The sequence below is a fragment of the Arachis ipaensis genome, chromosome B6, assembly GCF_059453495.1.
Source record: "Arachis ipaensis isolate K30076 ecotype BB chromosome B6, ASM5945349v1, whole genome shotgun sequence".
NCBI classification, from domain to species: domain Eukaryota; kingdom Viridiplantae; phylum Streptophyta; class Magnoliopsida; order Fabales; family Fabaceae; genus Arachis; species Arachis ipaensis.
In genome coordinates, this window is record NC_142441.1 from 18,639,468 (window position 1) to 18,665,524 (window position 26,057).

Consider the following 26,057-nt stretch of genomic DNA (forward strand, 5'->3'; position numbering starts at 1 on the left):
GCACCCGCAAAATGGATTTAGTCGTCATCTCAGGAGGGGCGCACACGAATTGAAACTTCTGGTGGGGAAAGCCATTGTGTGCTTGGCGCCAACGAAATGGGTACTTTTGGTGGGCTACCATCAAATTTAGTTGGTTTATTTTTAAAATATATTTTTTGATATTTTAAAAAATAAAAAATTATTTAATTTTTATTAAGTTAATAATTATTTTTATATAATATCAAATATGAAATAAATTACAATCTTAAAATAATTAATTAAATCATTATAGATCAACATTAAAATATAAGACTAGTAAATTAATCCATTATTCACCATAACTCTTTTAATTCAGGTAGTACGTACTCAGTACTAAATAAAAAAATTTAACAAATATACTTATCCAATCCTAAATTTTAGAACTAAATTGACTATATTTTTATTAGTTTTTTTTATATCATTATATATTATATTATATATTTTTTTTTAGTTAAACTTGGAAGACTCTATCTTTTTATTTTTTTTTATATATTCTATCTTCTTATTTTTTTTATTCTTTTATTTTTATTATATTTTATTTAATATTAAATTTCTTATACAGATTTTTATATACCATCTTATATTTAATTTTGATTTTTTTAGTTACCTCATATTATTTTTTAATTTATTCTTTTAATTATTTACATTATAATAATTCAAAATTTAAATATTTTAAAATTATTATTAAATATAATTTTTTTAAAATATCTATCTTTTAAATATTAATATTCTATTCTATAACTTATTGAATATATTTTTGTTGTAATTTTATCCTTTTTAATTTGATATTAAAAATTAGATATAATTTTAATTTTAAAAAATTTGCTATACACAGTTATTTCAGTGCCACTCATTATTTACTTTGCGCCAAAAATCAAAACTTTATCAAAATCGCCTTTTAGGTTCAGAAAATTTTAGTTTTTGAGTGCCTTCTCCCTCGTATCACAGCAACATACCTAGATTAACTTGTCAAAAACCAAACCTTTTATCAAAACTGTCTTTTGATTTCACCGTTTCGTGGTCAGTTCTTCATCTCTTTCTCCCTCCTTCTGCGTGCTCTGCCTCCAGTCTGTGGTTGCCGCTTGTGCTTCGCGCTCCTTCTGCGTGCTCTGCCTCTGTCTATGCGTTGCTACTCGTGCTTGGCCGCTCTTGCTCTGCCTCCTGTCTCTGGTCTCAGACATCCACCACTCCAGCCTCCAATCTCGCACCTCAGACCACCTCCATCATCGTCAATCGCAATCCCAGGTACCAGCCTTCACTTCTGAACAATCGCTCCGCCTACCTCCTGCATGTGTTCGCCTCCGCCGGTCTTAGAACCCGCGCCCCTGCCAGCCTCAGACACTACCCCTTTGCTAGATTGTTCGTGCCTCCTCTTCTCTTTGTGCGTCCTCTGCAAGGTTCTAATTTTTGTGAACAGTATTTGTTACTCAGCTTTGTTCTTTTTCCTTGTCTTTGCTTCAAGAACCCTAGTCATCACCTCAGGTTCTCTCTTTGCTCTGCTTTCCAGTCTATTTTCTTTAATTAGTTAGTTAGATAGAATTTTCATGTTGTTAGTGAATTTAAGTGGTTAAGATAGGTTAGGATTAGTTTATTAGATCTTTGTTAACTTGTAAATATTGGATTATGGCTTTTATAAGTTGAATGCTGCTGAAAATTGCTTAATTATGCTAAATTTCTGAATTGCATACCACATGTTTGATTGAATACCTATGTGATGCTTTGTATTCGATTTATATGTTGTAGCTACTTAAAGATTAAATGGTTTGAATACTAATAAATTTCCTGAAATTTGCTGTAGTAGAAATCTAAGAATAATGGCTTAAAACCCCTCGTATTTTCCGGTGTCATCACTCAACACCGAATCTCAATAACATAAGACCCATGAGGTTTCACTAGTAAAGAGCAAATCTCAATTTAGATGAGTGAATTATAAGTAACAAATTTATTCCCAGCAAAATATTATTATTCTCCTTTTTGACTAATAGTGAGTCTTAAACTTATTAATATGATGAAATTTGTTTTTCTATTAATATTTAATAGTAGATTACTAGATTTAGTTGAGGTTTAAGAAATGTTATGTATTTATTATTAAGGCTTTTATTGGCCAATCTGCTGAACAAGTTTTGATGCTGCTACAAATTTTTCATAAGAACTTTTAACTTGAAATTCACATGTCTTTGACAAACATGGCTAATAGTTTCAATCTGTGTCACTGTTCTAAATCCTTCTTTGATTTGTGCTTGTATTATGTCCCTAACATTTTGAATTAATCAACATGATTATAGAAAGAAAGAAAGAAAGAAATACTAACCATTGCTAAGAAAAAAATTTGATCAATATTTTCTCGTGCTAATTAGCTTTTTAGAATGGAAATTTTGAATTACAAGTGGTTTATAAAGTCTTTTATTAATAGCCAATAGGACACAAATGCAGCAAATACAATTTTTCAATCTAAGTGGACCAGCAGCTCAATGAAAAAGTGGTGCTTGTGCTCAATTTCTAATTTTTATTAGGAAGAATGGAATGAGGATAACCGATTTTGATAAGTTATCTGCTTAATGATTAACTTCAATTTTAATAAAGTCATGTTGGTTACTTTACTAGTTGTGATTACATTTTGTTTTTCTCCAAAAATTTGAGGAGTTCAGAACTTAAGAATTTTTTCATGTTTACTAATACAAGCTAACAAAAACAAAGCGCTTGTTTTTCTTACCTAGGTTCAAAGTCCTTCAAAAATACAATTTTCAATGAGTCATTCAATCTATTTATTTGTGAATATAATTTTATTGATTTGCTCTTAAAATTTGTTAATTATAATTCACTCAATCTAGTCTCATATCTTTTGCTAATCTTTCAGTTCTCTTTTTAAAAATTCAATCAGTGGCCTTTCTGCTTCAGACAAGACATTTCTTAGGGTGTGTATGCTTGTAAGTAAGATTTAAGAGAAGAGAGGGAAGAAGGTTTATACTTCCCCCAACAATTTCCATCTAATTACTTTTAGAGTTCACTCAAAGTGGAGATTTCATAACCCAACATCAGTCTATTTTAAACTCCCAAACAAGTACCATGTTAATCCCTAGTATAATTCATCTTACCCTTAACCTTACCTCTCCTTTCCTCATAACTCCCAAACACACTTCATGTCTTAATAATAACAGAGAAAAAGAATCATGCAATTTGTACTTACACTTCTAAGAAAGTCATTGTATGTGATGCTAGTTTGTTCTTCTTCTTTTGTCGTTTTCAAAAACAATTTTCACTATATGTTAGTATTTGTTCATGGAATATTTAGTTGTGATTAAAATTAATTAGTTTTGTAGGGCGAATTTAAAAAGCGAAAGACAAAACTTTCTCAAGTAGCTTTATCCTTGGATAATGAGGGAGATGTTGAGGCATCTAAGGAAGGCCTAGATATACCAGATGATTACACTATTTGGAATGAAGTTGTAACAAAGGAGAAAAAGAAAGCTGCTTTTGGTTTAGGTTCTTTTGGTTTAGATTTCTATTCAAAGTTGGATTCCAGAAATTGCTCAGAGACATCCAAAGACAATCTAAATATTGAGCAAGAACTTCACATGTGGAAAGAAAAGGCAAAAGAACAAGAAATGATCAATGAAGAGCAAAAGGTTAAGTTGAATGATGCTGAGCATAAGTTAAAGGATGAAGGACGTCAATTAAAAGCTCAACAGAAAAGAATTGGTTCTACTGAAAAGACACTTCATGCTTTGTATAAAAAGTTAAATCTCCCACTTCCTTCAACCATGTCTGTTCTTGCGGATGATGAGCTTGGGACAGGCTCTAGTGATGATGAGGATGATAACATGAGTGATTGATGTTTGAAGTATATGTTTTTGCTGATTTAGATTAAGGAATTTTTAGGTGAATTAGTTAGTACATTTTATTTTATTCATGATATTTGACCATTTTAAAGGCTTTTTTTATTTGTTTTAGTTTAATTATTTTTTTTATTTTAGTTTGATTACATTTATTTACAAGTATTTTAATAATAAATATTTTTTAATCTTTTTATGGTAATTGGGTTTTTCATGACTTTATTATGTGTTTATAATTTCGATGATGTAATATGAAAAAATGATTATGATGATCTTAATATAGAAAGCAAATCGAATACAATTTATTTTATAAAATATTTATATATTAAATAGCAAATTATTTTGTATGAAAATTATTTGAAATATTATATTAAATTTGTAGAAAATTTGTGCGAAAATAATTTTTTGTTTTGTATGAAATTTGTTTCAAATACGTAAATTCATGTAAATTAATTTTTTCTGAAATTTAATTGAAAAGAAATATTTGATTTGTTAAAATTTGTTCGAAAAAAATTTGTTATATTTGACTAAATTCGTTAGAAATTTGTCTGAAATAAAGTATATTTTTTGTTTAGAATTTGTCTGAAATAAGTTGTCTTTATGTTGGCTAATCTGTCTGAAATTCGTCTAAAATACATCATAATAGTTAGAAATCTAGCCGATAAATGCCTATTCAAAATTTGTCACAAAATCGTCTGAAAAAAATTTCGGACGAAATTTCAGACAAAATGTAAATTAGCAACAAGGCATTTTGGGACAAAAAAAATTCATCCCAATTTTGTTTGGAAAAAAAATTTGTCTCTAATTTGTTCGAAATTTATTTCAATTTCGTCTCAAAATTCGTCCGAAAAAGCCCCATTTTTAGTAGTTATCTGCTAGATTTCTAACTATTATGATGTATTTTAGACGAATTTCATACAGATTAGCCAACATAAAGACAACGTATTTCAAACAAATTTCAAACAAAAATTATACTTTATTTCAAACAAATTTCTAACGAATTTAGTCAAATATAACAAATTTTTTTCGAACAAATTTTAGACAAATCAAATATTTCTTTTCAATTAAATTTTAGACAAATTTAATTTACATGAATTTACGTATTTGAAACAAATTTCATACAAAACAAAAAATTATTTTCGCACAAATTTTCTACAAATTTAATATAATATTTCAAATAATTTTTATACAAAATAATTTGCTATTTAATATATAAATATTTTATAAAATAAATTGTATTCGATTTGCTTTCTATATTAAGACCATCATAATTATTTTTTCATATTACGTCATCGAAATTATAAACACATAATAAAGTCATGAAAAAGCCAATTACCATAAAAGATTAATAAAATATTTATTATTAAAATACTTGTAAATAAATGTAATCAAACTAAAATAAAAAAATAATTAAACTAAAACAAATAAAAAAAGCCTTTAAAATGGTCAAATATCATGAATAAAATAAAATGTACTAACTAATTCACCTAAAAATTCCTTAATCTAAATCAGAAAAAACATATACTTCAGACATCAATCACTCATGCTATCATCCTCATCATCACTAGAGCCTGTCCCAAGCTCATCATCCGCAAGAACAGACATGGTTGAAGGAAGTGGGAGATTCAACTTTTTATACAAAGCATGAAGTGTCTTTTCAGTAGAACCAATTCTTTTCTGTTGAACTTTTAGTTGACGTCCTTGATCCTTTAACTTATGCTCAGCATTATTCAACTTAACCTTTTGCTCTTCATTGATCATTTCTTGCTCCTTTGCCTTTTCTTTCCATATGTGAAGTTCTTGCTCAATATTTAGATTGTCTTTGGATGTCTCTGAGCAATTTCTGGAATCCAACTTTGAATAGAGATCTAAACCAAAAGAACCTAAACCAAAAGCAGCTTTCTTTTTCTCCTTTGTCACAACTTCATTCCAAATAGTATAATCATCTGGTATATCTAGGCCTTCCTTAGATGCCTCAACATTTCCCTCATTATCCAAGGATAAAGCTACTTGAGAAAGTTCTGTCTTTCGCTTTTTAAATTCGCTCTACAAAACCAATTAATTTTAATCACAACTAAATATGCCATGAACAAATACTAACATATAGTGAAAATTATTTTTGAAAACGACAAAAGAAGAAGAACAAACTAGCCTCACATACAATGACTTTCTCATAAGTGTAAGTACAAATTGCATGATTCTTTTTCTCTGTTATTATTAAGACATGAAGTGTGTTTGGGAGTTATGAGGAAAGGAGAGGTAAGGTTAAGGGTAAGATGAATTATACTAGGAATTAACATGGCACTTATTTGGGAGTTTAAAATAGACTGATGTTGGGTTATGAAATCTCCAGTTTGAGTGAACTCTAAAAGTAATTAGATGGAAATTGTTGGGGGAAGTATAAGCCTTCTTCCCTCTCTTCTCTTAAATCTTACTTACAAGCATACACACCCTAAGGAATGTCTTGTTTGAAGCAGAAAGGTCACTGATTAAATTTTTAAAAAGAGGACTGAAAGATAAGCAAAAGATATGAGAATAGATTGAGTGAATTAGATGAGTGAATTATAAGTAACAAATTTTAAGAGCAAATCAATATAATTATATTCACAAATAAATAGATTAAATGACTCATTGAAAATTGTATTTTTGAAGGACTTTGAACCTAGGTAAGAAAAACAAGCGCTCTGTTTTTGTTAGCTTGTATTGGTAAACATGAAAAAATTCTTAAGTTCTGAACTCCTCAAATTTTTGGAGAAAAGCCAACCAAATTCAAATTATTTATTATGTGATCAGTTTTAGAACATAATATTAGAATTGGCAAAACAAAATGTAATCACAACTAGTAAAGTAACCAACATGACTTTATTAAAATTGAAGTTAATTATTAAGCAGATAACTTATCAAAATCGATTATCCTCATTCTATTCTTCCTAATAAAAAATAGAAATTGAGCACAAGCACCACTTTTGCATTGAGCTGCTGGTCCACTTAGATTGAAAAATTGTATTTGCTGCATTTGTGTCCTATTGGCTATTAATGAAAGACTTTATAAACCACTTGTAATTCAAAATTTCCATTCTAAAAAGTTAATTAGCACGAGAAAAATATTAATCAAATTTTTTTCTTAGTAATGGTTAGTATTTCTTTCTTTCTTTCTATCTATAATCATGTTGATTAATTCAAAATGTTAGGGACATAATACAAGCACAAATCAAAGAAGGATTTAGAACAGTGACACAGATTGAAACTATTAGCCATGTTTGTCAAAGACATGTGAATTTCAAGTTAAAAGTTCTTATGAAAAATTTGTAGCAGCATCAGAACTTATTCAGCAGATTAGACAATAAAAGCCTTAATAATAAATACATAAAATTTCTTAAACCTCAAACTAAATCTAGTAATCTACTATTAAATATTAATAGAAAAACAAATTCCATCATATTAATAAGTTTAAGACTCACTATTAGTCAAAAGGGAGAATAATAATATTTTGCTGGAAATAAATTTGTTACTTATAATTCACTCATCTAAATTGAGATTTGCTCTTTACTAGTGAAACCTCATGGGTCTTATGTTATTGAGATTCGGTGATGAGTGATGACACCGGAAAATATAAGGGGTTTTAAGCCATTATTCTTAGATTTCTACTACAGCAAATTTCAGGAAATTTATTAGTGTTCAAGCCATTTGATCTTTAAGTAGCTACAACATATAAATCGAATACAAAGCATCACATAGGCATTCAATCAAACATGTGGTGTGCAATTCAGAAATTTAGCATAATCAAGTAATTTTTAGCAGCATTCAACTCATAAAAGCCATAATCCAACATTTACAAGTTAACAAAGATCTAATAAACTAATCCTAACCTATCTTAACCACTTAAATCCACTAACAATATGAAAATTTTAACTAACTAATTAATTAAAGAAAATAGACTGGAAAGCAGAGCAAAGAGAGAACCTGAGGTGATGATTAGGGTTCTTGAAGCAAAGACAGGGAAAAAGAACAAAGCTGAGTAATAAATACTGTTCACAAAAATTAGAACCTTGCAGAGGATGCACAAAGAGAAGAGGAGGCACGAACAATCTAGCAAAGGGGCAGTGTCTGAGGCTGGCAGGGGCGCGGGTTCTGAGACCGGCGGAGGCAAACACATGCAGGAGGCGGAGCGGTTGTTCAGAAGTGAAGGCTGGTACCTGGGATTGCGATTGACGATGGTGGAGGTGGTCTGAGGTGTGAGATTAGAGGCTGGAGTGGTGGATGTATGAGACCAGAGACAGGAGGCAGAGCAAGAGCGGCCAAGCACGAGCGGCAACGCACAGACAGAGGCAGAGCACGCAGAAGGAGCGCGAAGCACAAGCGGCAACCACAGACCGGAGGCAGAGCACGCAGAAGGAGGGAGAAGGAGATGAAGAACTGACCACGAAACGATGAAACCAAAAGACAGTTCTGATAAAAGGTTTGGTTTTTGGCAAGTTTTTTTTTTTTGGTTGCCTACGGTATCCCCCAACCCAACAGGTCAAGGACTAATCCATCGCGGATCAGAGCTCCATTTAAGGGTCTGCCGCTGGTCAATGAGTTGCTGCATGCACAAGGCGGGAGAAGGCAAGTTAACCTAGGTATGTTGCTGTGATACGAGGGAGAAGGCACTCAAAAACTAAAATTTCCTGAACCTAAAAGGCGATTTTGATAAAGTTTTAATTTTTGGCGCAAAGTAAATAATAAGTGGCATTGAAATAACTGTGTATAACAATTTTTTTAAAATTAAAATTATATCTAATTTTTAATATCAAATTAAAAAGGATAAAATTACAACAAAAATATATTCAATAAGTTATAGAATAGAATATTGATATTTAAAAGATAGATATTTTAAAAAAATTATATTTAATAATAATTTTAAAATATTTAAATTTTGAATTATTATAATGTAAATAATTAAAAGAATAAATTAAAAAATAATATGAGGTAACTAAAAAAGTCAAAATTAAATATACGATGGTATATAAAAATTTGTATAAGAAATTTAATATTAAATATAATAAAAATAAAAGAATAAAAAAAATAAGAAGATAGAATATATAAAAAAATAAAAAGATAGAGTCTTCCAAGTTTAACTAAAAAAAATAAAATATAATATACAATGATATAAAAAAACTAATAAAAATATAGTCAATTTAGTTCTAAAATTTAGGATTGGATAAGTATATTTGTTAAATTTTTTTATTTAGTACTGAGTACGTACTACCTGAATTAAAAGAGTTATGGTGAATAATAGATTAATTTACTAGTTTTATATTTTAATGGTTGATCTATAATGATTCAATTAATTATTTTAAGATTGTAATTTATTTCATATTTGATATTATATAAAAATAATTATTAACTTAATAAAAAATTAAATAATTTTTTTATTTTTTAAAAGGGTAAAGTATACTTTTTGTCCCTGAAGTTTGACAAAAGTTTCAAAAATACTCCTAAGTTTTATTTTGTTTCAATTTTGTCCCAAAAGTTTTCGATTTGCATCAAATATACCTTGGCGGCTAATTTTTCAAAAAATTTAAGACCAATTCAACAACAGTTTCATAAGAACAACCCTTAACACAAGCAAATCAAGCATCATTTTCATGCATTATTGTTAGATTGGTCTTAAATTTTTTGAAAATTTAGCGGTTGGGGTATATTTGATGCAAATCGAAAATTTCTTGGACAAAATTGAAACAAAATAAAACTTAAGGGTATTTTTGAAACTTTTGCCAAAGTTCAGGGACAAAAAGTATACTATACCCTTTTTAAAATATTAAAAAATATATTTTAAAAATAAACCAACTAAATTTGATGGTTGCCCCACCAAAAGTACCCATTTCGTTGGCGCCAAGCACACAATGGCTTTCCCCACCAGAAGTTTCAATTCGTGTGCGCCCCTCCTGAGATGACGACTAAATCCATTTCGCGGGTGCTTTGCGAACAATGGCCCTGCGGGTTTTCGTAAAGCTTTCTCTGCATGCGTATTATGGGAATTAATATATTTTATTTACTTATTTATTTAAAAAAAAACCTGCATTAATAAGCTCTAATGTACCTATTAATCCAATTTTTAAAAATATGTATAATAATAAATAAGATGTTAATTGGTATGATGATTATTTCATATTTTGATTAAGAGGTTTTGGAATTGAAAGGTGCAAACAAAAATGGTACCTTTTTATAAGTTATATATAATTAAGATTATTTTAGGAAAAAAAACTTTATTTTGGAATAGTAAAAATATTTGGGACAAATCATAGACTAATTTAAAATATAAATAATATTTTTATACTAAATTTTAAAAGTTTTCAATAAATATTTGAAATCTGTTTGAAAATTGATGAACTTTCAAACTGATTTTACAAATGATGCTATTTTCGTCCCAAATTTGTGAGAAAAAATATTGTCCACTTCGAAGGATTAGTTATAATAAAAGTATTTAAGACTAATTATAGACAAATTTGGGATAGAATTAACATTTTTCAAAATGCGTCTCAAATCCGTCTGAAGTTAATGCGCATATTCAGATGGAATACGGACGAATTATAGTTTTTGTCCAAAATGTGTTGCTAATCTGTATGAAAATTTTGGCGCCATCTAAAAAAAATTTGGCGCCAAAATTTGGGACAAAATTTAGACAATTTAGGACAGAATATATTATTCCAATATCTCCACTAAAAATTGTTCAACATTTGTCTCAAATTTGTCCGAAATGAAAAAGTCATTCAGACGGAATAAATTTCGTTTGAAATTTTCGTCTGAAAAAATTCTATTTCTAGTAGTACCTTCGAAAATTTTAAAAATGCTACAAATCTGCCCAACGGTGAGGAGAACCCTTCTCCGTTAAACTGAGCTTGGTGATGTGGCAAACGGAATTCCAATGTGACATCCGTTAAGGGCTTCAATCCCTTTTCTCCCTTATATAGATTTGAGAGAGAACATTTTCCCAATTTCACCAGAAAGCAAAACCCTAACCATTGCCATGCATGGTGGAAGCAGAGTCATGTCCAATAATAATCGAAGGACACAGTCTATGAAAAATAGTAGCTCTGAAGGGCTCGAAGAACATGTAAGCAAGCCATATGATGGGATATGCTTCTGCCGTCTTCAGGTGGTGGCGTTGAAGTCGAAGACGAGGAGAAACCCAGGAAGATGGTTTTTCAGGTGCCCTCTGTGGAAGGTATGTATGAATTTTCTGCTTCATTTGTCCCCCTATTGACAATTGAGCTTGATGAATGGCTTTTGTGCTGGGCAGACGAAGAACACTGGGTGTCGTTATTTTCAATGGATGGACAAAACTAATGAGGAATCAGTTGGGGTGGAGGAATGCTCTAAGAATGGCTCACTAGTATGCAATGTATGTGGAGTCTTGAAAGGAAAATTTACCAGTGTTGAGACTGAGACGATACACAGAGATCGAAAGATGATGATAGAGCAGATGAAGAGAGTTGAATTGCTTCTACGTATCATTCTGGGTGGACTTGTACTGAGTTTGATTATGAGTTTAATTTATTTGGTTAGATAGGACAAAGGATGCATGCAGGACAGGGTTTATTGATGAATGTTATGTGTTATTGTTGCATAGAAGTTATGTTGACATTGTTGTGGCTATTTACTTACTTGTTAATGAAATGGATCTGTGTCTTGAATTCGATTGCATCACTAACAAAAGCATCAATGGAGTGAAGTGCAACTAACTAAACAGGTAACTCAGACGTTAACTAAGTTTAAATAGACTTAAGAAATCAAATTTGCTAAAAGCACAAGATTAAAACCAAAATAATTGGTCTGCATAACATTAAGCATTAGCACAAATTGTTCCAACCAAAATACTATATACTGGCTAATCAGTCTTAATACCAGACACCAAAACACTCAAATTGTCCAACAAAGGGCAATAACCATTCATACTAAATATCAACATACAACCCAAAAAGTTAAAAAACCATTGCAACTAAACATTAACTTATAACCCAAAAGATGAACTAATTATACAGCCAAGTCTCCTTCAAGCTGACAGATTTAGCATGAACTTAGAGAACCTAGAAGTGATTGTTTTAGATGCTCCATTCATAGTTTCATTTGACACAACTAGAGTCCTTGTGGAGTCTGGAACTCCTGAACCAGTAGCAGCATTTGAAGCACGTGCAACGGGTCTTATTTGTGGGGGCCTAAATGGTGGGTTGGGCCTTGGAGTGGTTGTTGGGCCTAACATGGGGTTGGGCTGCTGGAGCTATAGCTGTGGGCCTCAGATGGGGTTGGGCTAATGGGGGCCTCATAATAGGCATCTTTACTCTGATTCTTTTCCTGCTAGTAGATGCAGCAGCAGCAGCAACAGTATTGGAGGGAGTTTTAGGAGTTGTTGTAGCACTTTTGGTAGATCTTGGTGCTCTCCTTGCAAGGTTGGATCTAGCAGCTATCCTTCTAGCACCATGACTTGTTGAACCGGATATGTTCATGTTGGCCTACAATAAATTAAATCTAATTACTACATGTGAAGTTACTGTAAACAGCAGTTATTGAGATATGTGCTACCTCTTCATCAACTTTAGAGTGTGGGTGAACTTGTGTGAGCTCCTCTTCTACTGCATCCATGGTTTTCTCCCAAAACATCTCATACTCTGAGTCTGACATGTCTTCTAAGCCCATGAGTAGCACATTTGCTCCTGTTGCTGGCTGACCTGCTTGAAGTGCTTGCTGTGCATCTGCATCTTCCTCATCTGCAACATGATTCTTCTTATCAGGACAGGTTCTGAAATTATGTCCTACTTATGAAGACAACATCATTCCAGGCATCAATAGATGAGAACAGTCAACAGCAAGAATTATGGAACAAGTGAGTTTTTATTTACCTTTTTGCAATATTTACAATTTATTTTTCTATAGCTCCTCTTAATTTTGTACTAGCTCTCACTCTGTCTCTCTGATTCATGTCGAGCTCTCTTCTTTGTAGGCATTCCTATTGGCCTCTTGTAAGGTGGTGGGAGACATGGCAGGCCCTCTGCATCAGTCCAATATTCTTGACTAAGGACAGTGTTGATGTGGTACGTTCTATTGTATGCCTCCATAGTCAGCCAATGGTGGGCATAATCTTCTGGCCATTGATTTTTTCTTTGAATTGCAGCAACTCCATGACAGCATGGCAGACCTATCAGTTGCCGCTTTCTACAAGTGCAAGTCCTTTCCTGAGTGTTGACTCGAACTGTTCGACCATGCCTTCTAACTTCAAAGACATTGTGGTCATCATCTCCCACCCATTGAGCTTCCCAATAATTTTCTTCCTTCTTTTTCTTCTCCAATCTGCTTGTTTGGATAGGAGCCAATTTGCCCGTGTAGGCCATTAGTGCATCTTTATGCGTTTCCATAGTCTTCATGAGGTAATATCTAATCTCCTCTAGCATAGTAACGATGCTCTTGCCTCTTAGCCCCACCATTGTTGCATTAAGTGATTCAGCATTATTATTCATTATGTTATCCATTTTAGGCCAAGCAGAGAATCTTGACCTTGACTAAGTTTCTTGCTCATACGTAGACAAATATTTCCAGGCAGAAGTATTAATTCTCTTGATTGCATCCATACCTTCATTAAATTTCTGATCAGTCAATGCCCTTGCACATTGAAATAGCAACTGTTTAAGTTCTAGGTCTTTCCAGCGCTTATTGAAATTCCTCCACATATGCATAGTACAAAACCTGTGATTAACCTCTGGCATAACTTCTTGTTGAGCAAAAATTAGCCCCTATCAATGACTTAGTTAGACAACGTATACTATAAAATAATTGAACACACAAGTTAAAGACTAATCTTTTACTTGTCTGACATGAAGTGCCAATCAAATTGTCTATGATCCCCGATATCTGCCAACAAATATTCTAGAAATTCTTTCCAGTTTTTCTTTATTTCTGCATCAACTACTCCATATGCAACTGGGAATAGATGATTGTTGGCATCCTGAGCAATGGCTGTCAACAGCTACCCCCCAAAATAACCCTTCAAAAATGCTCCATCAAGGCATAGAAAAGGCTTACATCCTTACTTGAATCCCTTTTTGCAGACATCTAGACAGATGTATAGACTTCTAAACTTAGGCAACCCTTCCTGTTGTGGGGTTGTGCTCATATGGCAAGTGGATCCTGGGTTGGCCTTACGGAGCTCATTCAAGTAAGTCCTTAACTTCAAATATTGTTCCCTTTCTGTGCCCTCAATGACATCCTTAGCCTTTTCCATTGCCCTAAACATCATCCTCTCTCCGACACATATATCAAACTCAACCTTGAACATATCTCGAGCCTCTCTATGGGACAAGTTGAGACAGATCCTAATCTTGCTAATCAACTCCTCCGAAACTCATTTACAAGTGACTGACCTACTTCTATTACTCATAGGACATGTATACTCATCAACCAATATTTTTATTTGGTAACTAGGTGGCTGGTTTCTCCTTGTACAGTAAACCTCCCATGGACAAGTTTCGTTGTAACAGATGACCCTGCATCTATGTGGTTCAACCTTGAGAAAAAATGCCTCTTTGCCCATTTGAATACTGTACTTCCTGACTGCATCCTTAAACTGTTGCATCGTGCCAAACTCCATTCCTAACTCCAATCTAATTTTGCCAAACTTTGTATCAGGATTGTGCTGAGAGAATACCGGGTTTTCATCCTCAGAATCAGAAACGGGCAGGGTGTGCAGCTCCTTAGAGTGGTACTGATATTCAGTTGGCTCTTCATCATGCATGGTCATTTGGGTTAGGAACAACCACCCGAGCCTGATTCTCTTTCCTAGGTGGCAGAATCCTCTGTCCGGATGGACGGGATCTTGGATGATGCCTCCGACCTTGAATCCCACAAAAGGCATCTCATCTAATTCAACAACATTATGCATTCATATGATTAGGTTATTAATTAACCGACAACTTATGGCAAGTAAAACAGAATCCCAACAATAAACAATATTACTCCTAGGATCTACAATTTATTAACATGATATTTATGAATAACTGCATGTTTTGATAAAAAAAAATATACAATAAATATACTAACCTACATGTGCATCACTATTGTTTTGTGGTGCGGGTTGAGCTCTACCAGATGGTTGGGGCCTCGAATGTTTCTTCCTGTGTTTCCTTCTCCTGCCATTAGCTTCTTCAGGATTAGATTGTCCCTCCTGGTCTTCAACATGTGTCTCATGGTTGTCTCCTAAATTGGGGGCCTCATTTTCAATTGTTGCAGCCTGAGTTTGATTAGATAGCTTTTCAGTAGCCATGTCATTTTGCAATGCTTTATCATTCCCCCCTTTGCTCAACGTTGGTTCATCCTCTTCTTGCTGCTGCTCCTCGTGTTGTGGGGGATCATCTTGATGATTTCTTTGATTTTTTGAAGGAGCTCCCTCTACTTCTGTATTATCAGATCCTCCATGCTCTTCATTTTGTGGGGGATCCTGGTGATGATTTTGCTGATCTTCTGAAGGAGGTACCTCAACTTTTTCATCATTAAAAACCTCAGCCTCATCAACATACTCTGGATCCGCATCAACTGGATGCTTAAAATACAAGTGGACCCTGTTTTCATTTCTCAGTGCAGCATCACACAACTTAACCACATCGGCATCCCTTTTGAGCACCCGTAACCCGTTAGCTAAATCTATCCATGGCTCCAACCAATAAACTTCATTATACCTAGTGTAACCTAAATCTAAAAACAAGCCTTCAACAAGGAATAGATTACATGTATCAACATGCACCCTCTCGATGATACTCACTAAACTACCATTATACTTCAGCACACCATCCGCATCCTTCTCTAACCAACCCCGATGGTGATAAACAAACGTGATATTCGTTGCCATCTAACAAAAATTATCACAAAAGTCATAATCAGATAACACAACACATCAAAACAACATCATCAAACCTCCATTGCAAACCCCAACCGATTGATAATAAGAACAACAGAAACATAAAATGCTTACCCAAACCTTGGTTGTTCGATGGCGGTTTCTTCATTGAATATCAACGCCAAACGTGAGACTGCATGTGACGTTACTAATTCCAAGAGACGAATATAAAAAGACAAGAGACGAAGACAAACAGAGACCACCACCAAGAAACTCTTCAGTTTCGCGCGTCCAATTTAGTCTTAGTTAAATATGGTGTTTCACTTAAGGTTAATTTGGTCATTTCATTTGAATTGGGCAATTAAGATTTCATAAATTAAGGATACAGGAAGAAAATGGATTGAAGTTCTTAACAGATGCCACGTTGGAATTCCATTTGCCACATCACCAAGCTTCATTTGATGGAAAAGGATTCTCCTCACGATTGGACAAATTTGTAGCGTTTTTAAAATTTTCGAAGATATAATTATCGTTAACAAATATTAGAATTATTATTGTCAGCGTTTTACAAATTCGAGAACATAATTGATAATTTACTCTATACTTACTTAAATAGGGAACGGAAAAGATTGAGGGACAACGGATCATGGGAGAAGAAAAATGTAAATAAGCGTGTGAATGTAACTTCATATAAGAAAGATACGTAATAAAAATGAGTAAAAAGATGGATATAATAAAATAGGTTTTATAATTTAATTACATATATTAAAGATAATAATATTAATATTAAAAATATAGAGTAATCAAAGGAGTTATAGGAGAAGGAAAAACAAAATCAAATGAATGTAAATAATGTAATTTCACAGAAGAAAGATAAGTAGTAAAAAGGAGTGAAAAGAGATAATAAAATAGATTATATAACTCAATTATACATATTAAAGACAGGCACAGAAGATTCAAAAATATTTTTATGAGGATTAATAATATATATAATATTAAAATAAAATTTATATAAATAAATTATATGATGTAAGATACATTATAAAAATATATGAATAGAAAATATATTTTAAAATATAAAATTATGTCTGTATTTTTTATTAATAAAGTGGTATACGTTAATTTTTTTATATCATAAAATTTATCGATAATAAAATTTGTATTAAATTTTTGAAAAATCTTCTTTTCAATGTAAATCAAAAGATAATTAGCAAAAAATTCATATTTTATTTTGTTTTTAAATCTATTTTTCATAATATTCATAGCTGAAAAAGATCTCTCAATTGAAGTAGTTGAAACTGGAAGAATTAATACCAAGTGAATCAAATGATCAATCAAATAATATGTTAAAGATTTTTTTGTATTCATTAACCTTTGACATAACTTGAAAATTGTGCACAACTTACTTAATTCAACGTGATTAGGAACATCATGTTCATAATATTGAGCTTGCAAATGTGAAATTTCTCTTAGTTATTGAAATCATCTAGATAAAACTGTTCTACTAATTCACATATTTTGTCGATATTGAAAAACTTATAATTATCTCTGAGATCTAAAATTGAATTTAAAGCAAGCAATTTCACCATATTATCATTGAATCTTCCATTAAACTCTTGCAATTATGTGTCAATTGTTGCAAGAAAAAAATTAACACGGTAATAATGTTCCACTGAAATCTGGTCAATAATTTTACGAGTTCGGTCTTTTCTAGGAATAAAGAGATCCACTTTTTGAGATTTGAAAGGTTTTAATTTAAGTGATAAAAGAAATTCAAATATTTCGGATTTGAAAATTTTATTTAATTAAAAAGTGATTGACAAAATATTTTTTTAGATTTTTTTAATGTTGTTGTTGTTATTATTATTATTATTAGGAGACTCGAATCCGCGACCTCTTAGATGAGTATAGGAAGATTATTATTATTATTATTATTATTATTATTATTATTATTATTATTATTATTATTATTATTATTATTATTATTATTATTATTATTATTATTATTATTAGGAGACTCGAATCCGCAACCTCTTAGATAAATATAGGAAGACTATGCTATTTGAGTTATAATTTATTGGCTTTTGATATTATTATTTACTTTTTAGATATTAAAGATCATTAATATTTGGATTGGACTTTTATTTATAGTAGTCAATAGGCTAAATACTAAATATATTTTCAAACAAAAAATAAAATTATATAATATATAATAATTTTATATACCTAATAAATTACTATTACTAATTTTTTTTGTAATAAATATATTTTTCATATACCTAATAAATTACTGTTACTAATAAATCTGTCCCTAATTAAAGATAAAGTTAAATTATTTTGTTAGTCTCTCTAATCTCTCTAAATTTATTATTAAATTTTTATATTTTAAAAGTTTTTAATTGAATTTTTGTATTAATTTTAAATTTGTGATTAAATTTTTTTAACAATCAATATTATACAAATACTTTTATTTATCTCACACGGCACTACTAGCAAATATACCACAGCATATTTTGTTAAATTAAACATTTTTAAAATAACAATATGTGATTATAAATTTAAAATTAGTGTAATGATCCAATTAAAATTTTTTAAGTGTAAAAATTCAATTATAAATTTAGTGAAAATATAATAATTAACAGAATATATTTAACCTAAAAATAATAACGTTAACATTAAAAGTATAAAATCATTAAAAAAAAGATGTCATAGAATTGGAAAAAAAAAATCTAATTCATAATATAAAGAAAGAAAACTATATATATTATTATGCCACATTGGAAAAAAATATAATGGGACACAATAGAGAAATATTAGGTGCTTGAGAATAATAATTCTTATGTACATTATTAATTTTTCTTTTTATATGTTAAATAGATATTAACAGTAGAATAAGGAGTAATTTACAATTTTACATAGAGAAATTAAGTAGAGTGGAGTGAATGGTTTTGGCTAATAGTGAGCTCAGCTCTAAGATGGAGCACGTCATTAATGAAATATAGACAATCGTCAGCCATGAAAGAAGTCCATGGAATGGCAAACAAGTTCCTATAGCCAACTGCCTTTCCCCCAGTGAATGTATAATTCCCTTTATACTTGCTTACAAACTCATCCGTAGGCCTACACCTCACCGCAAATTCATAGTCAACGGAGCTTATTGACCCTTTTTCTTGCATTCCAAGGAACAATCCAAAGCAATGGAACGAGCTTTGCTGGTCCATGTTGCAATGCGCTGAGAGGAAAAACCCTTGTCCAGCCAGATGGAAAGCCTGAGAATAAACCCTACCGGATGGGAACAAATTCGCACACTCCTCTCGCTTCAGATCCAAGTAAACCACGCATTGCTGCCTTGGAGCCTCGAATTCCAACACCCTCAACGGACGGTATTTATATGCCCGCTCCACGAACATGTTACTACTTCCCTTACTAGCTGACGCTGCCTCCACTAGAATCCGTTGCCGATGTGGAGCCTCCGCCTTGAAGAACAGTGCTTCGAATACAAGCTTCGTCGCAATTTCTCGCTCCATTTCGTTGCAGCATAAGATCTTCTTTAGCTTTCTGCATGACATGTAAGGGAAACGGATTAAGCGTGCAAGGCGCGTGCTAAGCACGTGTTTCCTCTCTTCTGGATCTGGATACTGGCTTCTAGCCCACTTCAAAACGACGTCGTATAGGGCATCCTCTGATGCTATTTGTAGATCATCACTTGATAGAATTGCCTCTATTCCGACTAGGGGCAAGCTCATGACCTCTTCTTGGAACCTGTTTGTCCCAAAAGTTTAAACTGTTAGACAGAGACACGCGCCTTCAAATTGAATGAGAAAAGAAATCTTAAAATTATTACGTTAATATATCTTTATATCTTGAAGCAAGATACTGCCTTGCTGCACGAGTCAATGGTTGAACTGCATCGGCCATTAAGAGAGTAAAAGGGAGCTCAAGGTAAAGCAACGCAGACTCAGATGTCATTGGCATGTTCCGTAATAATTGACTACAGTATCTCATGCATGAAGCAACTTCAAATTTGTCTGCAGCCATTAACACATCCAACAGTGCAGTTGCTGAAGAAGCGCTTAACGTATTAGTGTACATAAAGTTTAGAAGGTCCACCACTGCTGCTTCCTCTGTAATATTTTTTGCAGAGACAAGAACATATAATTAGCTTTAATATTAATCAAATAATTAATATGAAAAAAATAAAAGAAGAAAAAGAGAAGCTGTTTGTATATGTATATGTCTATACCACTGGCATTAATTCTTAGTGTAACATATGTCTGTTCTGACTCCTTCATCCCATTTGAGAAAAGCTACAAAATAAACAATAACACTAATAATTTAGTGAATATATTGGGAAGAATATTCAGATCTAACGAATAAATTAAAGAATAAATGTCGCTACCTTATAGAAGAAAGGACTTTTAGCAGCCAAGATAGGAGAACTAATATATAATGTTCTAACTCTCACATCTATGGAGCAATCACAACTCCAATCATGGTTATTTGAAGATTCATCACCTATATCGACAATAGATGGAACCCCACTCAAATAAAGTGTAAACACTAACAACAAAGGATGTATTTACTTCCAAGTGAAAGAATAATAATGTTCTTGTTTTATATATCCATGCATTTCCTTAATAATAATTTCAAGAATTTCATTGATTATAGCTGATCCCAGTAATGAAAAACAATGGGCTTTTATTTGATGTTTTTTGTTTCTTTTAACAAAAGCATTTAACTAAGAACTTGAATTTAAGATTTTTAGCTATATATTTAAATACCTGAAAGACGTTCTTCATTTGTTGAAGTTGTCTCTTTCTCTTGATTTTCGTAAAGGACACAATTATCTATATCGGCTTGATTTGTATTCAAAATTCGTTCATCGTAAAGATCTTCGACTGCAAACAAGAGAGTAAATTTTGGATATTATATGAAAATATGAAACTAGATGTAACAAAAATATTATAACCCTCGAAAAGAAGATGGTAATCAGTTAAACAAAGAGAGAAGATGTTTAATCATCACCAGAAAAAGGAAACAAGATCAAAGTATTATAACCCTTCAAATAAAATGTATAATTGGTGAGTGGGAAAGAGAAAAAGACCATGGTAATTATGGTGGTGGATATCGTCACCTTGCCTCTTGTAATGGCGGTTCCAATAATCATCACCATCGGAATCAAGACAATGCTCATCATCAACTAGGTTTTCCACGATCTCAATACGTAGAATTCTATCGGAGAATTTACTATCATTAAAAGCAAAGCTAAAATCAACGTCGCTACACGAAGAAGTAGAACGAGAGTGATTGAACACCATTCTTATTGTCACGGACTCAAATTAAACAGATCCAACGTAACAAATACAAATCCTCCTCCTTACTCTGCAACTATGGATTGAAGGAGAACAAGAGACCCTAAATTATTGTACACAATCCCTTTATGACTGGGACATAAGAATAATAACTCAGAAAGAGAAAATTCTTTCTCCTTTTTTATTATTAATTATTAGAGAAGCAGATTTTGAATGATTAATAAATATGTAAAGAATATATTCGTTCTCTTTTTTATTGTTTAATTACTAGTTACAATATCTGTTAGTTTAGCTGGTGTCTTGGTTTGGTTCGAACTTAAAACTTCAATCCAACCCTAACCCATTCTTTGTTATTCAACTTTGTCCACTGTCTCTTTTTCTTTCTGTTTTTAGGTTTGTTATTTAGTTTATTATATGGTCTAAAGACAATGCAAGGAGGGTAGATGTGAGCTGTGAAGGTTTTTCATAACTGATAAAAGGAAATTGAGAAAAAATCATAGAGGTTTTAACGAGGATGGTCCGCACTTAATTTTTTGTTTGGTACGTTACTAGTTATCATTAGTGTGTGTTTTTTTTTTTTTTTTTGAGATAATATTTAAGTTAGTATCTGAATTTATACGTAAATTTTAATTTGGTTTCTAAAATTTTAATGAGCTCTATTTAATTTCTAAATTTTAGAAATATAACTCATATTAATCTTTAAAATAATTTGCGATTCATTATCATGTGAGCCAGAGCATAATGATAAGATCATATTTCTTGTCATTTTCTTTTTAAACACATTTAAAAGTTACAAGATATACAATTTATGGCTAAATTCTGAGATTCAATTGAGTTTCTTTCCTAAACAAATACTATAGTGTGTATCAAAAAATTGGATTCATTTATTTCATTTCATTCGAGTGAGTAGTTAAAAAAAATTAGAAAGAAAAATATAATATTTATGAAATATTTTAATATTTGTTTTTATGGATCCAAATTCGGATAACATAATAAATTTAGAGGAATACTAGATAGCTATTAAAATTTATTGTTTTTAGCCATTAATTAAATATCAATGTTTAAAAGTGTGGGTTAAAATATGCTATATATTAGATTACTAAACTAAAGAAATTGAATTAATAACTAAAAATAATAGCTAAAAATAATAGAGAAAAGGACAAATAGGTTCCTGACCTTTTGTCCCGTAGATATTTTTGTCTCTGACTATTGAAAAATATTTTTAAGTCTCTTATCTTCACAAAACTTGGACGGGTCAGTCCCTGACGGAGACAGTTGGACGGAGGGACTGATCCGTCCAAGTTTTGTGAATGTCAGGAACTTAAAAGTATTTTTTAATGGTTAGGAACGAAAATGTCCGCGAGACGAAAGGTCAGGACCTATTTGTCATTTTCTCAAAATAATAAATTCTAATAATCGTATAGTATTCTTCATAAATTTAAGTTTTCTATGATGAACATTCATGCAAAGAGGGAATGGATAAATGATTATGCTTCATAGTTCATATATCCAATAAAATGGCTAGCTATTCAATTTATTATTTGTTTATAAAAAATGCTATATGTAGATACTAAAAATTAATTATTATATACTTATGTATCAATATATATATTATTTAATTTATTTTTAATATATATTTTATATTTTAATATATAATTTATATAAATAACTGAATTATTTGTTAATTTGTAATATATATATATATATATATATATATATATATATATATATATATATATATATATATATATATAATAAGTGTTAATTTATTGTAATGTAAATTTATATATTTGAATATATTTTATTTTTGGATATATTAATTTTCAATGTACTAAAAAAAGTGAAAACGACAATTAATTAATTAGTTCTATTTTTTTCTAATTTTAATTTTAATATATGCTTTTTTAACTATTTCCTGAAACTATAAAAACATTTTAATGTGTAATGGAAATTATTTCTTTTTTTTTCTTTTGGGAATCTTTACAGGGACTAATTAAATTAAGCAAGCATAAGTTGGTGGCTGAGGGGATTGCTGACTTGCCCAACACAAGATTGTTGTCAGTACCCAGTAGTCCATAAGCACGTAGCTTTTCTATACTCTTTTGTTTTTGTTTTTTTTCATCTTTAATTTATATCAAATAATATTATGCTTAAGGAATAATACGGCCTGAATTCATGACATTTTGTCACTTTCTCTTAAGTTTTAGTGGCTTCATTGCAAAAACTGTGGCGCATCGAAACTAAAGATGAACGGGATACAAATCGATTTCTTTATTAACGTTAGTTTGTGGCTTTGTGCTAATATAACAGCAAACTTTGGCTTTAGTTAACCTCATAGATCAGAAATATTATTCCTAGCTAGTTTAGCCTTTAATTCGGAAAGTGGATCAACCTATAGGTTGAAGATCACAATGTTCCTGAAGAGGGAACTTGGGATCAGAATAGGAACCATTGAGAATGGCATAGGTAACAAGCTTGTTTGCAGCTTCTGTTGCATGGATTCCATCCCAGCTTACGTAGTTGTAAGGATCATCACATGCTGTTGCTTTGGAATTGCCACAGTAAGCTTTTGGATCGAAATTGTACTTTCCCCCTCCATATCCGCAACATGCTTTCGTGCCATACTTGAGCCCTGTTCCAAAGAATATATAAACCGTTTTGAGAAGTGATTAAACTTATATATAGATATGAAGGAGAAGTGCTTGATTTGAACCATGAGAAGTTGGATGCTGAAAGAGCTCTAACAGAACAGTGTGTACATCGACATAAATGACATTAGCATCAGAAAGAGTCTCTCTAGTCTGTCTCAATGTCTCTTTCAACATCTTGTTATAGTCCACAACGGCGTTGTTTAAGGAAACCATACATCCAAATTCATCAATGTCTGAACTATTATGTTCAAGCTCCACCAAGAATGAAGGGTAGCATCCCACTGGTGCAAGATTGAGCACCATAAATGTACGTCCTCCAACATCATGGTATAGCTCCTAGAAATGGAGCGAAATTCAAATCAGTGAGATTATTTTGTTATTTCAGTAATAATAGATCTGTGTTGGTGTTGAGTCTCACCTTAATTGTAGCACCTATTTCTGAAACAACTTGAGGAAGTCTCTGCTTCACTCCACCTACACCAATGGCACCTAAGTTGGAAGTGAAGTCATTTTGGCCAATGTAGAATGTGTAAAGCGATTTTCCGAATATATCCGGTGAAGGAAGCTTGGCTTCTGCAAGATGTTATGAACTAAAATAAGGTTAATTCTAAAAGAGAGAACTTAAAGGGTTAAAGCTAAGAAAAGTAAAATTAATTGTACTGAAATACTCTTGTTCATAAGACTCAGATACTCTGAAATATTCTATTAATAGGACACATCATCTATTCTAAACAATACTAATCCTATAACTCCTATTACTCTGTTTTATAATGATTATATTGATAGCACAAGAAAAATCACAAGGGGTGCCAGTTTTGGCATTGTGAAAAGAAAACTAGTAAGCTCCTATAATACTGCTTCCATTCTTAAATAACTTTATTTGAACAAAGTGTTCTATTCAGAGCTAGTGTATATCTAGATACATGGATTTGTTAATATGCCACTTTGTCTAAGTCGAACGGGTGAAATAATAAATAAAATTTGGGAACTAGAAAGTTTGTACATTTTGCACCTTCTTGATGAAATTCAAGGACTCTGGTTTTAAATTGCTTCATTTGGTTGAGCTGGATAGCAAGAGAGAAAGGGCTGATTCCACTGACAAACAAAGAAGTGTTAGGAATAAGCACAGTGGATGCCAATGTTGCATAGTTGGCCCCATGTCTGAAGTTTGATCCTATTGATTGCAGATAGGGACTCAAAAATGGCAATCCAAGAGCTTGAGCTGCCAAATCAAAGGTAAAATATAATTGTTAATATCAGTAATTTAGTGTCAATGAATAACCAGATTTCTTCTTTATCATAATTGAGTGGTTCCTATAGAAATACTGTATATTAGTTATTACACATTGATTTGGAGTTAGCTTTAGGAAAGTCATTTTGAAATTATTGGTGGGGCGTAAAGATAAAGATTGAGAATCTATCCATTACTATACATACAAATATTTCCAGCTATAAAAATCTTGTCTTATAGTGAGAACTGCTTAAGGAAAAAGAAAGATACAAATCTAATAATCAATAAGGATGGGATAATGTCGGCTATAGGCTAGTATTCTGCTTTAGCAGGATCCAAATAAATAATGACCAAATAAGTTAAAACAACAAGAATTACATCTTAACTAACAGATATAGCTTTTGGTTTAGTGGTAAGATCAATCCAATGAAACAAAATGAGATGTTATAATCTATATGTCTGCCCTTGGTTTATAAATGGTTGATGACAAAAAACCAATATAGAAAGAATATGAAAGATTACCAAGAAAATCAATCATGAGTCTGCCATCGGAAGCCCGGCCAGCTGGTTTTTTGAAGAAAGTAACTCCAAAAGGAGCAGACTGTGCGGGAAAAGCTGCATAGAAACCACCAGTATCTGAGTTTGAATCCCCGAAGTTGAAGATTGCCTCAAAATCACATTTTGTGTGACTTAAACCCACCAAGCATAACAACAAGGCCATCACTGATGCCAAATTGATGCAACTCATTTTCGGAGCTACCTTGTTCATTAGCTTAAGGTTAAGGATGTGTACACTACTATAAATATAATGGAGAGGCAGCAGTACTATACATGGAAACACGGCAACCAATTTATTCTCTTGCTGAGACAACGGGTAAAAAATTTATGGCCCCAATACTCACTCTTGTTATATGCATAAATAATCCAATATCAATTGCAATCATATATATAGCAGGCGCAACATGCGCCACATATGTTTTGGATGTGTTGCTATTAATTAATAGTAACATAGCAGCAGATTATGTAATTGTTGCTTAGGATGTTAATAATACTTAGTATTGTTAGTGACATTATTGACCTTGGAATGTAATGAATTCAATGGAGGTGTTAAGTGTTAATTAAGTGATATCAATGGAAACCAAGATTCAC

General features: G+C 31.7%; 2 protein-coding genes and 1 pseudogene across 3 annotated transcripts; all 3 read right to left on the minus strand.

Annotated features, from left to right (window-relative positions):
• Positions 1–13,851: 13,851 nt before the first annotated feature.
• Positions 13,852–14,763, minus strand: LOC148554770 (uncharacterized; annotated as a pseudogene).
• A 3,875-nt stretch (positions 14,764–18,638) lies between these two features.
• Positions 18,639–21,032, minus strand: LOC107646391 (BTB/POZ domain-containing protein POB1-like). The gene is made up of 6 exons (XM_088490486.1): positions 20,819–21,032; positions 20,496–20,612; positions 20,114–20,229; positions 19,958–20,021; positions 19,559–19,838; positions 18,639–19,476 (listed from the first exon to the last, which is right to left on the minus strand). The coding sequence occupies exons 1-6, from the start codon at positions 21,030–21,032 to the stop codon at positions 18,639–18,641; spliced, it is 1,629 nt and encodes a 542-aa protein (XP_088346612.1).
• Positions 21,033–23,273: 2,241 nt separating this feature from the next.
• Positions 23,274–26,057, minus strand: LOC107645724 (GDSL-like Lipase/Acylhydrolase superfamily protein). 2 transcript variants are annotated; one of them, XM_016349810.3, is made up of 5 exons: positions 25,431–26,057; positions 24,690–24,899; positions 24,096–24,250; positions 23,786–24,013; positions 23,274–23,658 (listed from the first exon to the last, which is right to left on the minus strand). In XM_016349810.3, the coding sequence occupies exons 1-5, from the start codon at positions 25,675–25,677 to the stop codon at positions 23,539–23,541; spliced, it is 960 nt and encodes a 319-aa protein (XP_016205296.1). In that variant the 5' UTR covers positions 25,678–26,057; the 3' UTR covers positions 23,274–23,538. The 2 variants fall into 2 exon arrangements, with proteins under 2 accessions (XP_016205296.1, XP_016205295.1); XM_016349809.3 differs by having other exon boundaries at positions 23,740–24,013.